Raw genomic sequence first — 13,458 nt, 5'->3', positions numbered from 1 at the left:
AGTCCTGAAAACTCCGACCTCTGCCGTCGGCCAAATTACCTTTGACGGTCACAGAGATGGTCGTGTTCTCGCCAACCAGATAGCCACAGGGAAGAAGCTCGGGGGTCTCGGAGGTGTTGCTGCGCTTGATTTCCCCAATGCTGTAGCCCAGAACGCTATCTGAATTCAGCCCCAGCTGACTCACGGGGTCGACGTGGATGATGTATTCCTGGGAAGAATAAAATCAAGACCCCGTCAAAGATGTGGCTAGAAATCTGCCCATGACTCATGTTTTCCTTGGGTGATTTATGATCATCTTCTCTCTCAGCTGATGCCTGGGTTGAAACCGAGCTGTGGAAAGAGGAGGGGGAAGAGCTTTCTCTGGGGATGATGACCGAGTATCACAGGCCTCTTCAAGTACAGATTTATTTGGTTAGTGATGTGGAGGGAGCCCTAACACAATCGTGAACGTTTAGTCTGGATGAACCAGGCAAGGAAAAGTTAAGATTGCTTTTCTTAAATTTAGCTGAAGTCCTGAAGACACCAGGGCCCGTGAATCGTGCTGGAAAACTCATGAGAAAGTAATTCGGGCAAGGAATCTCCCCACCAGCCCCTTCTCTTGGCTCATAGCAAACTCCACACTTATGATAAAAGGAGCAAATCCCAGGGCGGTATGAAAAAAAGCAGCTTTGGGTCTTTAAACAGGAAAAACTGTGTTTAATTTGGAAAGTATGCCCTCTGAGGTGAGTGACCAAAAGGCTTTAGGTCAGTGAACCTGGACCGAGGGTCCGTGGGCGAGGACGTAGCTGGACGAAGACCTATGTGGAATATCAGGAACAGGCCTCTCTGCCTTTAATGGTCTCACTTCCTCACACGTGACGCCCCACGGGCTCTTTTCAGCCCAAACTGTTGTCTTTTTAATCTAAGATTAAACTTCCCATCAGCAGAGTTCAGGTTTTGGCTCTAGGAAGCAGGACTGGTCTGCCCTCAGCCATTCACATCCCTTGGCCGGTCACATTTCCACAGCCTGCCAAGATGGGGAAGGCTCTTTGGCCAGAGAACGGAACACAGGGCTTCCTGCGTGTGAAGCCACCTGAATCTAGATGCTAGAAAGAGACTAGAGTGGACTGGGTAAGTCAAGTTTTAAAGTCAGACCAACTCAACTAGACCAATGTGGTTGTGTTCTAGCTCCACGATCTTGGGCAAGTGAGCTGACCCTTGCTTTCCTCCACTTTAGGTGGGAAAATAATAGGACCTTCCTCACAGGCCTGGAAGTAAACTGGGGTAATGTTAGCATGGTCTCTGGCACCAAAAATGCAGGCTACCAATAATGCTCAGGGGACATGATTAATGAACGCTTATGATTGCTGATACCCTTCAGGACAGTAGGAAAAAAACGTCCAAAAAGCTTCTTCCAAACCACCTTGTGCTTGCAGGCTCTCCTCAGTACTCATGAGTTATTTCTCCCATGAAAAACATCCACACTCACTCCAGTGATGTGACTAGAATACGAAAATAACTATGCCAACATCTTTGACTCTGGACATCGATCAGATGTTAATGTTACGTGAAACACAAATCCTAGACTCTGAAGTGTTGGCCAGGATGCTGGGCAAGTCAGATCAAATCCCCCAGAAATGAAGAATGGAAATTTGAGGTCTTAGCCCTGGCCACAGGGCACTCAATTCAAAGTAATATTCAATAGGACACAATTCTAAGGTGAAGAGAGAATTTGGATATTAGCAGTTCACCATGTGAGGCTCAAAAAACTGCTTGAGGCCAGGGAAATGACTCTCACTGGCTGGCCGACCACTGCCAAGGGTAGCCAGGAACAGGCTGGCCAATCACCAGTCTGTTCTCACCATCCCCGTTACCAGAGTGCCCAGAGACAAGTCCCAGCAACACAAGGGTGGGGGCAGACCCAAGCGGTGGCCACGTTCAGTACACAAACCGCCCCTTCCCTCCCTGAGCCCAGGCCCCCACTTCAGGCAGACAACCTTAGCCATCCTCTTAAGACACTTACTTTGAACAGTCGTCTAACCACCCCATCGAGCACATCCCACTTCGTCTTGCCACTAACTCCAATGCAGCCAATAAGAAAGAGGTGTGGTCTGGAATCCTAAGGGTAAGGAAATGTACGCAGGTGAAAAACAGGCGGATCTTTTCTGACACAGTTTAGCAAGGACTCAGATTGCCTTAGGACTCCACCAATGGTTTGAGAGGGGGAATAAAAGTCCTATTTGTTATAACACCAGATACAATATAGATGGGATACAATAGTCTTAAAAACTTTCCCTGCTCTCTTGCAAAAACAGTAGTCCATGGGTCAGGAAGAGAGGATCTCCTCTCTGGAATCTAGAACCTTCTACAAAAGGTGTGCCCTGTATAGTACATAGATCACATCCCTTGCCTGGAATGCTCTCCCCTCTCCTGCCATCTCTCCCTTTCCAAACCTTGTTTACAAACTCACCTCTTCCAGGAAGCCTTCAATGATTAACCCACCAGGCTCAGAGCTCATATTGCTTCACCGGTTCTGTACATAACTGATATATTATCATATTCTGTACTTGTTTACCTTTAGGTATTTATGTCTTATTTGTATATCAAGTTTATCTCCTTGCTAGATCTTAAACTCCTTCAGAATAGAATACGCTCAATTATTTTCTTCTTTTTTAAATAATGTTTATTGCTTTTCTGCTAATTAAAAGTTAAAACATACTCAAATCAGAAAACAAGCAAAACTCTGGGAAGTTCACAAAAAAATACTCTTTTTCTACTGCTTTTGAATTTCACCCACAGGGCTCTCTGTGCAGGGGGGGTTAACTAATCACAATGATTAAAGAAAAATTAATAGAATATTCCATTTTGTCGCATTTTAAAAATCTTAGCTCTGACATGCTCAGAAGAATACAGAATTAGGAGAGTGGCAGCGGGGAGTAGGGGTGTATGTGGCAGTTAAGCAAAATCAGCGGAGAAAAGAGCACCAGTCTTATGGTGAGAAGATCTGGCCTCACCAGTTACCTTATAACCTCAAGTAAATGATGCTTGGACACTAGGTTTCAGTTGCAAAATGTAGGTAACAACGTCTGGTTGACCAACTTCATCTGGATGCCATAGTGATCCAGAACAACACAGTTTTTAAAAGGGACTCAAACTTCTGTAAAATGTAGAATCTATCTGCTCCTGTTGAGGATCACTGGATTAATGCACATCCCCAGGCATCACCTGAATTTTTTATAAGAACGTTCTAAGAATGAATTTTCCCCCTGATAGTCCTACCATGCCACTACTTAAGCTCTGAAAATAGACTTCTTTATATTTATTTTTATATGTAAAAGATACATATTTTTAGGTTAGATGAGGAGACAATCACTAGCAGCTCCAAAATCTGGGCCTCCCCACCTTCAACAAGACTAGAGAGCCAGCCACACAGTGGAATCCTCTGGCAAAGAGAGTCTGGCTGCAGACAGCTCTGCTGTGGTGGGCACTGTGGGGTTCTCCGGCACTCCTAGGCGACAAACAGCGTGTCGGCAAGGATGCTGAGAAACAACAAACAAAGAGCTGAAGAAGGACTTGAAATAACCCCTCGTGAAATCTTTCTCCGCTTATTTGAGAGATGGTCATTACAGCTTCATGTGATTCAATCAATGGCTAAAAATCAACTCTGTCAACCCCCACCCCCTACCCCCAAAATAGTTCCTAGTGTGGGTGTGGCCTCCTCAGGCTCTGGAAGAGAAGAGGAACTACTCAGAAAACTCAAGATTCCTCAGTCTTGGGGAGTCGGGATGCCCCACCGGCTTCACGTCAGCCAGCTGTGTGGCTCGGCCCCGTCGGCGTCCCACCTTGTCCGCGGTCTCTGAACACTGGACAAGACTGGTGCTCTTGGTCAGCTGCATTGGGTCAGCTTGCTTCTGTGCCTTCTGCGCTAAATGTGCTTAGCTGCCCCTGAAGGGCTTTCGGAACACATTAAATTCAGAAAAGCCGTTTCTGACTGATGTTAGTGTTTAGTTAGTTCCGTGCAAGGGCAACACGGGAGTATCTTTAGTACTCTTTATTAGACTTTCCAAACGCGAGAGGGAGGAGGGAAGGGCCGTTTGCTTACTTTAATTGTGTCAAAATGCTGCTGGGGATCGTGGTTAGTTAAGGAAAGTGTTAGTAGTACCTCCGAATCACCTTCAGTGCTGAGGTGATACGGTCTGATGATGCCATTTCTACGCTAGGTAGGGACAAGCAGAGCAGGGAAAGGGATCCAACTAACCTCCTTCCACTTCATTTCCTCCTGAAAGCTGACAACTATCTTAACATGCCTGCCTCCTTCCTTCCGAGCCGAGCATTCACCAGTGTCATCCAGCAACATGTCTGCGAATGGAAAACATCAACAGCCTTAGGCACATGGGGACAGCAAAGCCGGCTTCCCGACACCCCCGCTGCTTGTTGGCACGGCAGCGGGACAAACCAGGTGTCGGGGTGCAAGGAAGTGGGGTGGGGGAAGGGGAGAGGGCAGAATGGAGAATGCAACCACAGAAACCAATGGTGGACCAACCAAAGAACCAGCAGGCTGACGATGCACCTTGCCAAATGGAAGTGCGAGGCGGAGGCTCAACCAAAACGAGAGCAACGCAGCATCACGGGTAAGAAATCAAAGCGTCAGCCTCAATATGCTTACAAAGAAAACCTAGGTTATGTTCGCTCATGATGGTGCCGGCCGGGAATCCATCCTGAAGGCAGGAAGACCACAGACCAAGCCACTGCCCCAACGGGGACCTGCTACTATGGGGTTTCTATGCAGCATTCGGCTTGTAGGTCAGCCTCTTAAAATGGATCAAACAGAACTCAGCATGGTGGACAAGAGGATCCAAGCTCATGGCCTGGAGAACTGGGGGCACTGGAGCAAAGCATGACAGCACTCTAACGGCTGAGCTCATGTCGGTAGCAGACGCACACCCAGACACACACACACACCCCAAGTGCACGCACGCCTGTTGCCTCGCCATTTGATCTTTTCATCTGCTTCTCTTGGGACTCCTGCGAGGAGAGTGGAGTGCCGGCTGCAGGCCCTGGCCTGCCCGTAGCCCCGGGATGCCACTCACCCAGGCTGGTTGACTCCGTGAGGTTCAGGCTGTGCTGGGAGAGGCCCATGGACTGCCTAGGGGAGGCCGAGAGGGACACCTGGGAGGGCGCCCGGCTGCAGCCACTGCCTTGAGACTCGGACTTCAGCCGGTCATTCTCAGCTTTCAGCTTCTCTATTTCACTCTGCAAAGAGTAAGGGAGAGGCTCGCTTACCGGGTGGATGGAACACGAACAAGCGTCTTCTGGAGGAGGGACGGGAAAGTCCTGTGCAGGGATCAGGTGGGGATCCGAGCTGAGGCCCAGCCAGCCACACCATCGGCGAGGTCCAGCCGTGCTGGCTGTTCTTACGCACACACAAGACCCTGTCTGGCTGGGCAAGGGCCATCCTTGTGGAAAGCTGGCCTTTGAAGACCTCAGAAATGCTTCCCAGAGCCTGCTGCCTGATTCTCAACTGAGAAAGAGTCTTACCATCCGAGAGGTTCGACAGACTGTGGGTTTGACAGGTTTCTTTCCCGTAGGGCTTAGAGCCTTTAGGAGCTGCTCTGCATGGTGGACCTGAGATGGGGCGCAGAGTGTGCAGCAGTCCTACACACAGCTGAGCCTGGAGCTCTCCTTTCAGAGCCTCTCATGGAACAAGCACTCTGTGGAACCTCCTTTGGGAAATGTTGGTTCTCCAGTGAGGCCCCATTTCGCAGAGCCCACAGGGCTCTTTCATCTCTGCACTTCTGTAGGAAAAAACCTACCATGTGCACAGCACCGGGGCTGCATCCAGAGAAAGGGGTGCCAAAAAAAGAACAGCCAGAAGACCCAAACGCCTTCTAGTCCAGGGTGGAAGGTGAGAATACCTCTAGAAGGAATTCAGATGAGGGCACTAACTCTTGCAGATGCAGGACCTGGAGAAGCTTTGTAGAGGGGGAGGCTAATCCTTGAGGGAAGGATCCAGTTCGGCTGTGCAGGAGGCTCTCCCGGCAGAGGGAACACGAGGGCTATGACACAGAAACTCCTGACACCGGCAAAGGGAGCCGTCAGGGGCTCCCTCTGGCTGATGAGTCTGGGAAGTGGAACTGCAAGTGGGTGGGGTGGCAGATTCTGAGTACAAAGGACCCGGCAGAAGCCTTGCGGGGGGCGGGCGGGGGGGGGATGGACTGTGGCACGCGTAGCCACTGGAAGTCACACCAAGCGGGGAGGCATGGTTCTGCCTGGGCTTTGAAAAGATTCGTCTCTGAGCAATATCTGGGAGGGCATGAGAAGGAGCCTTGCTCTTTGGAAAAGAAAGAGAATAGGAGAGAGGAGGAGAGAAAGAGGCTCGCAAACAGAGGGCTACCATCTTCTGTGGCCCCGGGGGGCGTGGTGGACAGCGGTGCTCCTTCCCAGACAGCGTGGGGCTCGGCACATGCTCCAGGGCTCACCTGCATCCTGTTCATGGCCTCCCGGAGCTGGTCGAGCTGGTGTGCAGAGCTGAGGGCTTCTAGGCGGATGTCTGTCAGCTTCATCTCCTTGTCTCGCAGTTCATTTCGGAGCTGCATGACCGTCTCGGCTTCACTATCAATGCACTCTGAAATGCTAGGGAAGGAGAGGTGTTAACTGATGAGAGCAGCTCTGAGATCATCTCCCTTCAGTCCTCCACTGACCACCGGCCCATGTCCACCAGCAGGTTTGTTCGGCAGTCACCCTGTCTAACCAGACGGCCGGGGCTTCCCGGAGGCGGTAATACCAAAGCTCCTGAAATTCACAGACTGTATCGCTTCTCCACGCTCTTTCTTTGCAGAGCTCAGGCGATCAGAATGGCTTTGGTGTGCCTTCAGCAAAATTCCAATAATTTGGGATAAACAGGAGTCTGCAAAAGGGAGTACTAACCTTTGGGGTTTGAAACCAATTCCCCCATCCCAATGTGTACACAGTTGGGCCCCTGTAATGACACCACATGTCCCCTGAGATCTAAAACCACTCAGAGAAGGAGGGTCAACTGTCTGTTTTAAAGATTAGACACTCTAAGGTCAAATAGCTGAGGGGTGATTTTTATTTGCCCCAAAGTGAAAGTAACCGAAAGATTCTGGTGGAAAGAGTTAGTCTACTTTGGGTCACATTCTAAAACTCAATCTTTTAAAAGTGTCTTAAGAGAGCAACATTCTTTCCTTTGCCCCACCTACCCACACTGCTTAAATAAGCTCATGGCAAGGAAGAGAAGCATCTCAGATCATCAGAAAGCAGACAGGAGGATATGACACAAAAGTCCCAGTTTTATGTGAAAACTGAGCAACTGTGTGGGGCTTGATGTCTTTCCAGCTGCACGCCAGATCGGGGGACCCTGGGGCCCCGTGGAGTCCCTCTGTCTTAAGTGGTGGTCCATCTAGGCTGGGTTCCTTATGTGAGTAGTTAGGTTTGCTGTTCAGATACCTGACAAGGCAGCATTAAATGGAAGATCAGAAAAGTCATGATGAATTGCCATGTTAGAAAGGAGGGCTCTCAAAAAAAAAAAAAAAAAAAAAAAGGTCTGTTGATTTCAAAGATCCTTGGATCCGGGATTAGGGGTGATCCAGAATAAGCAGCTTTCACATTTCTTGGACTGAAGATAGAAAAAAAGGAAAAGAAAAAAAAAAAAAAAACAACAACCCACGTTCATAAAGTTACAAAGCTGAGGTTGATTACCTCCGAAAGACATGGTGAACATGTGGTCTCTGCAGAAATAATCGTGCAGCCCACTCTCCCAAGACCAAGTCCTGGATTTGAGGCCACAAAAAGCCTGACCTGTAAAACTGGTTGAGGGTATGGAAATGTTCGTTGCTGGAGGGAAACCATTTATAATTGTTAAAAGAAACGTAATTGTATTTTGGGGGCAGAAAGGACTAGAAGAAAGGTTTAACACCTGAACGGCCAAATCTTTCTGTTGTTATTTTCTCGATCTGCATCTGAACGGTTTTCATTTGAGAGATGCAAAGAGAGGAAAACTACCTCTGATTTTTTTTAAAAGTGGTTAGCAGCCAAGGAAGTTTCTTGGCTTCAAAATCTTCTAAAACCTCTAACAAACTCCCGAAACTGTCTTTAGACTGCAGATCCTCCTCTTCCCTGCCCCCCCACCCCTGTGCTTTGACTAGCCTATGGTTTGTAAGGTTTAACTATATTGTCATGCCTTTTCTGGTTTGCCAAGGTTTGCAGAGGGAGCTCGCAAACACTGGTTTCTTCTTCAGAGAGGAGTATGGTTTCCCAGTTTAAATGGCGTGTAAAGTCTGAACCAGATTCCATCGTGACACTCCAGTCTTTGCTAAACCGTGCCCTGCATGGACCTCGGAGGCTCCAACTCATTGCAGGGAATTGTTGGCTTCGATTCACACCATCAGTCTGGTGTGTCTGGCCGTCTGGGGCAGGCATCTTGCCCCAGTCTCCTTCACATGGTCTGTACCTTTCCCCTAGAAAGCTTTCACAGCAAGAGAGACAAGACTTCTTCAGCACCTGCTTTGTGGGGATATATTACATGGGCTACTTCGCAAAACCTGACCAGTGACTTTACACTCAATACATTTACTAAGAGAAGCAAACTAAGATAAAGCTTGTGTTGAGAGTAAATGCCCTAAGAGTACCATGCTCCCCCAAAATAGCCCGGTTCTCAGAAACACACAACTGCAAGATGACATGGGAGAAATGTCCTACTCAACCCAGAGAATGCCGTTGAAAATTAAATTCTTTAAGATTTAATTTTCTGCAATCTCTCCACCCAATATGGGCTCTAACTCATAACCCTGAGATCAAGAGTCTGGCAGAATCCACCGACTGAGCCAGCCAGGTGCTCCAAAATTAAATTCTTCTGCAACAGTCCCAGCCAAGTTTTAGTCTCTAACCCTAGCACCCCAGACAGCACCTTTTCCTTTGGTTCCTTCTACACTAGCCTTCTGTTACGTCTGATAATTTGGTTGCACTCAACAGGTTTACCCCCTGCGTGGCTACTGGCTGTTCCAGGACCAGGGTTCTCTGCATCACTTCCGGTGTCTAATCACACTGACCAATACGTAATAGGTGCTCAGCAAATGCTTACTGAATACATGAACAACTGTGCCAGGTATCTGATGTATATTATTTAATTTACTCCATCCTGGAGATGTATTACAATTATCCCCTTTTAACAGAGGATCACAGGGGAAGGGAGGAAGAAATGAAACAAGATGAAACCAGAGAGGGAGACAAACCATAAGAGACTCTTAATCTCAGGAAACAAACTGAGGGTTGCTGGAGTGGTGGGGGGTGGGAGGGATGCGGTGGCTGGGTGATGGACATTGGGGAGGCTTTGTGCTATGGTGAGCGCTGTGAACTGTGTAAGACTGATGAATCACAGACCTGTACCCCTGAAACAAATAATACATTATATGTTAAAAAAAAAAAAAAAAGAAAAAGAAGAAGATAGTAGGAAGGGAAAAATGAAGGGGAGGAATCGGAGGAGGAGACGAACCATAAGAGACTATGGACCCTGAGAAACAAACTGAGAGTTCTAGAGGGGAGGGGGGTGGGGGGATGGGCTAGCCTGGTGATGGGTATTAAAGAGGGCACGTTCTGCACGGAGCACTGGGTGTTATGCGCAAACAATGAATCATGGAACACTACATCAAAAACTAATGATGTAATGTACGGTGACTAACATAATAAAATAAAATTAATTAAAAGAACCCCAAAAAACAATTATCCCCTTTTAAAAAGGGGGAGGCTGAGTCCTAGAGAGATTAACGTGCCCATTAAAAAAAAAATCAGGATAACAGAAGTGGGCTAGAATCTGGTGGGTCTCCTTAAGTCTAGAGTCTATGCTCCTGAACTATATCCAGCAGGCACTCAATACATGCTCATCCACCTCATGGACGACTTACTGAAGCAACCTGATGTAGATTTTTTCCGACTCAGTCCCTAACATGTTACTTCCATATTTCCGCTGTCTTGGCCAGATGCAGGGCTGGTGGCATACCTAATTTTAAACATCTCAAGTGTGGGAAACAACTGCCTTCCCACACCACCATTCCTTTCGCCCACAGGGGAGGAACTTTTCTGGGCCCCTGACTCCTCTGCCTTGGGTTTCTTCTTTGAACTTCCTCTCACATCTAGATTTGTACATTCTTACAAACCCTTCACGGTTGGAAAGAAGCATTTGCTCTCTGCCCACACTCTGGAAAACCAGACCAAAAACAAACATCTCCAGTGTGCCTGGATGCTGTGGAATGCCAGAGAAGGGCAGCAGAGCCCAGAGCCTGCCCCGCCCAATCCCCCACGGGGAGAGCGGGTTTGGAGGCAGCCTTCTCGCGATGGCCACTGGGATGCTGCACAGCCAAGTGCATCATCCACTCTCCCTCATCCTCTCCGGCTGCCCGGCAGCATTTGGCCCAGCTACCGCCCCCCTCCCGGCAGTTTCTTTTCTCTGCTCCCAGTTTCCTCCCACCTCTGCCCATCCCGCTGGCTGTTTTCCTTGCTCTTGAGAGCACCCGGAGCTCACCCCTGGCTCCTCTCCATCTCTATCCAGCCCTGTGGAGAATCCGCCAGGTTCCCAGCTTTCAGGACCACCCATGAGCCCATGTCTCCCAGATCTGTACCTCCAGGAGTCCCAGGCTGGCTGGCACCTCCACATGGCTGTCTCCTGAGCAGCTTGGATTTAACAGTCAAGCCAGAGCTCCTGATGCCCGCCCTGCCCTGCCCATGCCTCCTACCCTTTCCAGAAACATACCCAGGTACACAAGTTACAAATCTAGGAATACTCAAGGATCGTTCTTCTCTTTCCCGCACACGCACTGTCAACTTTCTTCTAGAACACATCTTAAATCCATCCAGGACTCACTACTACTCTGAGTTACCATTTGTTTCACCTAATATTTGAATGTCTGCAAATCCAACAGTAGCTACCTCCATGTAGCTTATACTGCATTTTTTGGGGTGGTGGTGGTGGTAGGGACAAAGAACAAAGAACTAGTAACTTGAGGAACTCTACACGTCAGGTGGTGACATGTGCCGTGGTGAAAAACAGAACATGGGTAAAGGGGGTGACGGGGAATGTTGGCTGTGGTGGGGGTGTTATTTTATGCAAGGTGCACAGGCAAGGCATCAGTGAGAAGGAAACATTGAGCAGGGACCTGAAGAAAGAGACTATCTAGGGGAAGAGTGTACCAGGCAGAGGGCACAGAAAAGGCAAAGGCCCGGGTGGGGTGTGACTGGAGTGTTCCAAGGACAGGAAAGAGGCCAGAGTGGGGTGGACGAGGGGGAGAGCGCTACTAGCCTTTTATGTGACTGCCATACTTCCACTCTTGCTCCCCCTAATTCCTTATCTGCAGAAAGGAGACTGATCTCTGTGAAACATGAATTCAGATGATCTTCCACTCCTGCTTAAAACTCTCCAATGCACGGGGCACCTGGCTGGCTCAGTCAGTGGAGCATGCGGCTCTTGATCTTGGGGGGTCATGAGTTTGAGCCCCACACTGGGTGCAAAGATTACTTAAATAAACTTAGAAGAAAAAAAAACACCTCTCCATGGGGTGCCTGAGTAGCTCAGTCTGTTAAGTATCCACCTCTTGATGTTGGCTCAGATCACGATCTCTCAGGGTCATGAGATCGAGCCCGGCATCGGTCTCCGTGCTCGGAGGCGAGTCTGCCTGGGATTCTCTCTCCCTCTCCCTCTGCCCCTCTACCCCCACCCCCTGCTGTCTCTCTCTCTCTCTCTCTAAAATAAATAAATCTTAAAAACAAAACAAAACAAAAACTCTCTCCAATGGTTGATAACCCATCACACACAGAAGCAGATACTTTATTTTGACTTCAAAGCCTCCCAAGTTCTGGTCCTGCCTGCCTCCATGGCCTCCTTTCCTACCACTTTTCTACTTCCCATCATGCAGCAGCCACACTTGCCACACACTGGGGGCCATCCCTCCTTCCCAGACACACGCAGCCTGTCTCCACCTTAGGCTCCTTGAGATCTGGGGGTCAGGAAGGCTGCAGGGAGCCTATTTCCTTTCCTTCCTGGGTGCAGAGATTTCACTTCTTTCCTTGTGGGTGGGAGGGCCCTGCGCAGTGGACTGTGGGAAGAGGGGACATGTGTCTCCCCAGGCCTGGCCCATAAAACTCTCCTGCACACTCTCTCCCCCCGCCAACCTCACCTGCTGGCTGGACACAGAGGACTCAGCAGAGAACTGAGGTCTTGTGGGATGGCTGGCACACAAGATGGAAAGAGCATTCCATGGCAGGCCGCCTGCTCACTGAGAGGAAGATCTGTGCTGGGTTCGGAGTGAACCAGAGATAAACAGTCCTATGTCAAGCCACTGAGCTCTGGGACTGTGTATGTTACAGCAGCTAGTGTTATGGACCAGAACTAACCAGTGGTCCCTCTTATCATGCAGATCTCAGCTGGAATGTCACCTCCTTTCCTGACCACCCTGTCCACAGTTGCTGCCAAGTACTCTGTATCCCAACATACTATTTTAATTCCCAGCATGAACCCTTAGCTGATTGTTTTCTAGTTTATTCAGATTTGTTTCATGTCTGCCTTTTGCCCAGGGATACAGGGTCTACCAGAATTGGAACTTCATCCGTCTGGTACATACACTGTTGTACCCAGTGCGTGGCGTGGAGCGGGAACAGAAGCTCAGAAGTGAAATGAGCTACCGTGCGTTGTCCCCACTGGTCCCTAATCCCCAGGGGTGGGACTCTGGTTAAGCACATCTAGAGCAGAGCCCTGCTCACATGGGTTGTTACATCTAACGTTTAAATCCACAAATAAAGAATAAGGGAGGAGTTCCTTTTTCTCCCGGTCAGAGAAACTGAGATGCTCTGGGATGATGGATTGCATAAGTCACAGGCAACCTTTCCCTTATTTACCTCTTAGGCTCCCTGCAGGTCAAACGGGACTCACACTCTCGGGTGTGTATGTAATTCCTTACACAGGAGCCCAGACTTGGGGTGGCCATTGCAGGGATGCACTGCGGTCCCATCCTCCGCGCGTCCCCCCACCCACCCTGGTTTGCACCTCACCCATAATGAAGTACACGTCCCTGCGGCCACCCTCTTACCAGGGTGCTCCTCAAGAGGAGAGGAGCTGCTAATCTAATTAAGTGAAACGGAGACCCCCAACAGAGCCATGCTTCATGGGTGGGTGGGGTTGCTGAGAAGTGGAGGCTCTCTGCTGTTTCCGGTCTCCCACTTCCTGTCTTCTGTGGTGTCTGGGCAGTTGGTGCGCTGCAAAGACGCAGCCAAGCCCCTCGTCCACACTGCCCGCACCCATCTCGTAAGCCGGCCTTGGGAGACGTGTGCAGCTGCTGTCTTCAGCAGGGTGGCCTGCTGCTTAAATGGACTTAGGGACAGCTCCCTACACCTGACCTCCTGAGATGGAAGGAGAAGTAGAGGAAGGAGGTCCTTCATGCACAGTATCTGCCTGGGCCCTCACAAGAATCCAGG

General features: G+C 49.3%; 1 protein-coding gene across 11 annotated transcripts in view; it reads right to left on the bottom strand.

Annotated features, from left to right (window-relative positions):
- NAV2 (neuron navigator 2) overlaps window positions 1-13,458 on the bottom strand; it is a 387,753-nt gene that overhangs the window by 20,645 nt on the left and 353,650 nt on the right. For 10 of the 11 annotated variants that reach the window (XM_027579102.2, XM_027579093.2, XM_027579094.2 and 7 more), the window contains 5 exons: window positions 6,459-6,612; window positions 5,070-5,232; window positions 4,238-4,338; window positions 2,003-2,098; window positions 40-208 (listed from right to left, as the gene is read on the bottom strand). In XM_027579102.2, coding sequence (XP_027434903.1) covers window positions 40-208; window positions 2,003-2,098; window positions 4,238-4,338; window positions 5,070-5,232; window positions 6,459-6,612 — 683 coding nt within the window. Of the gene's footprint in view, window positions 1-39; window positions 209-2,002; window positions 2,099-4,237; window positions 4,339-5,069; window positions 5,233-6,458; window positions 6,613-13,458 lie in introns of those variants that run through there. The other variant, XR_003517395.1, reaches the window with a different exon arrangement.

Source organism: Zalophus californianus, chromosome 11 (assembly GCF_009762305.2).
Source record: "Zalophus californianus isolate mZalCal1 chromosome 11, mZalCal1.pri.v2, whole genome shotgun sequence".
NCBI lineage: Eukaryota > Metazoa > Chordata > Mammalia > Carnivora > Otariidae > Zalophus > Zalophus californianus.
Note: the sequence above shows the minus strand (reverse complement) of the source record. Positions and strands in the feature narration are given on the sequence as shown.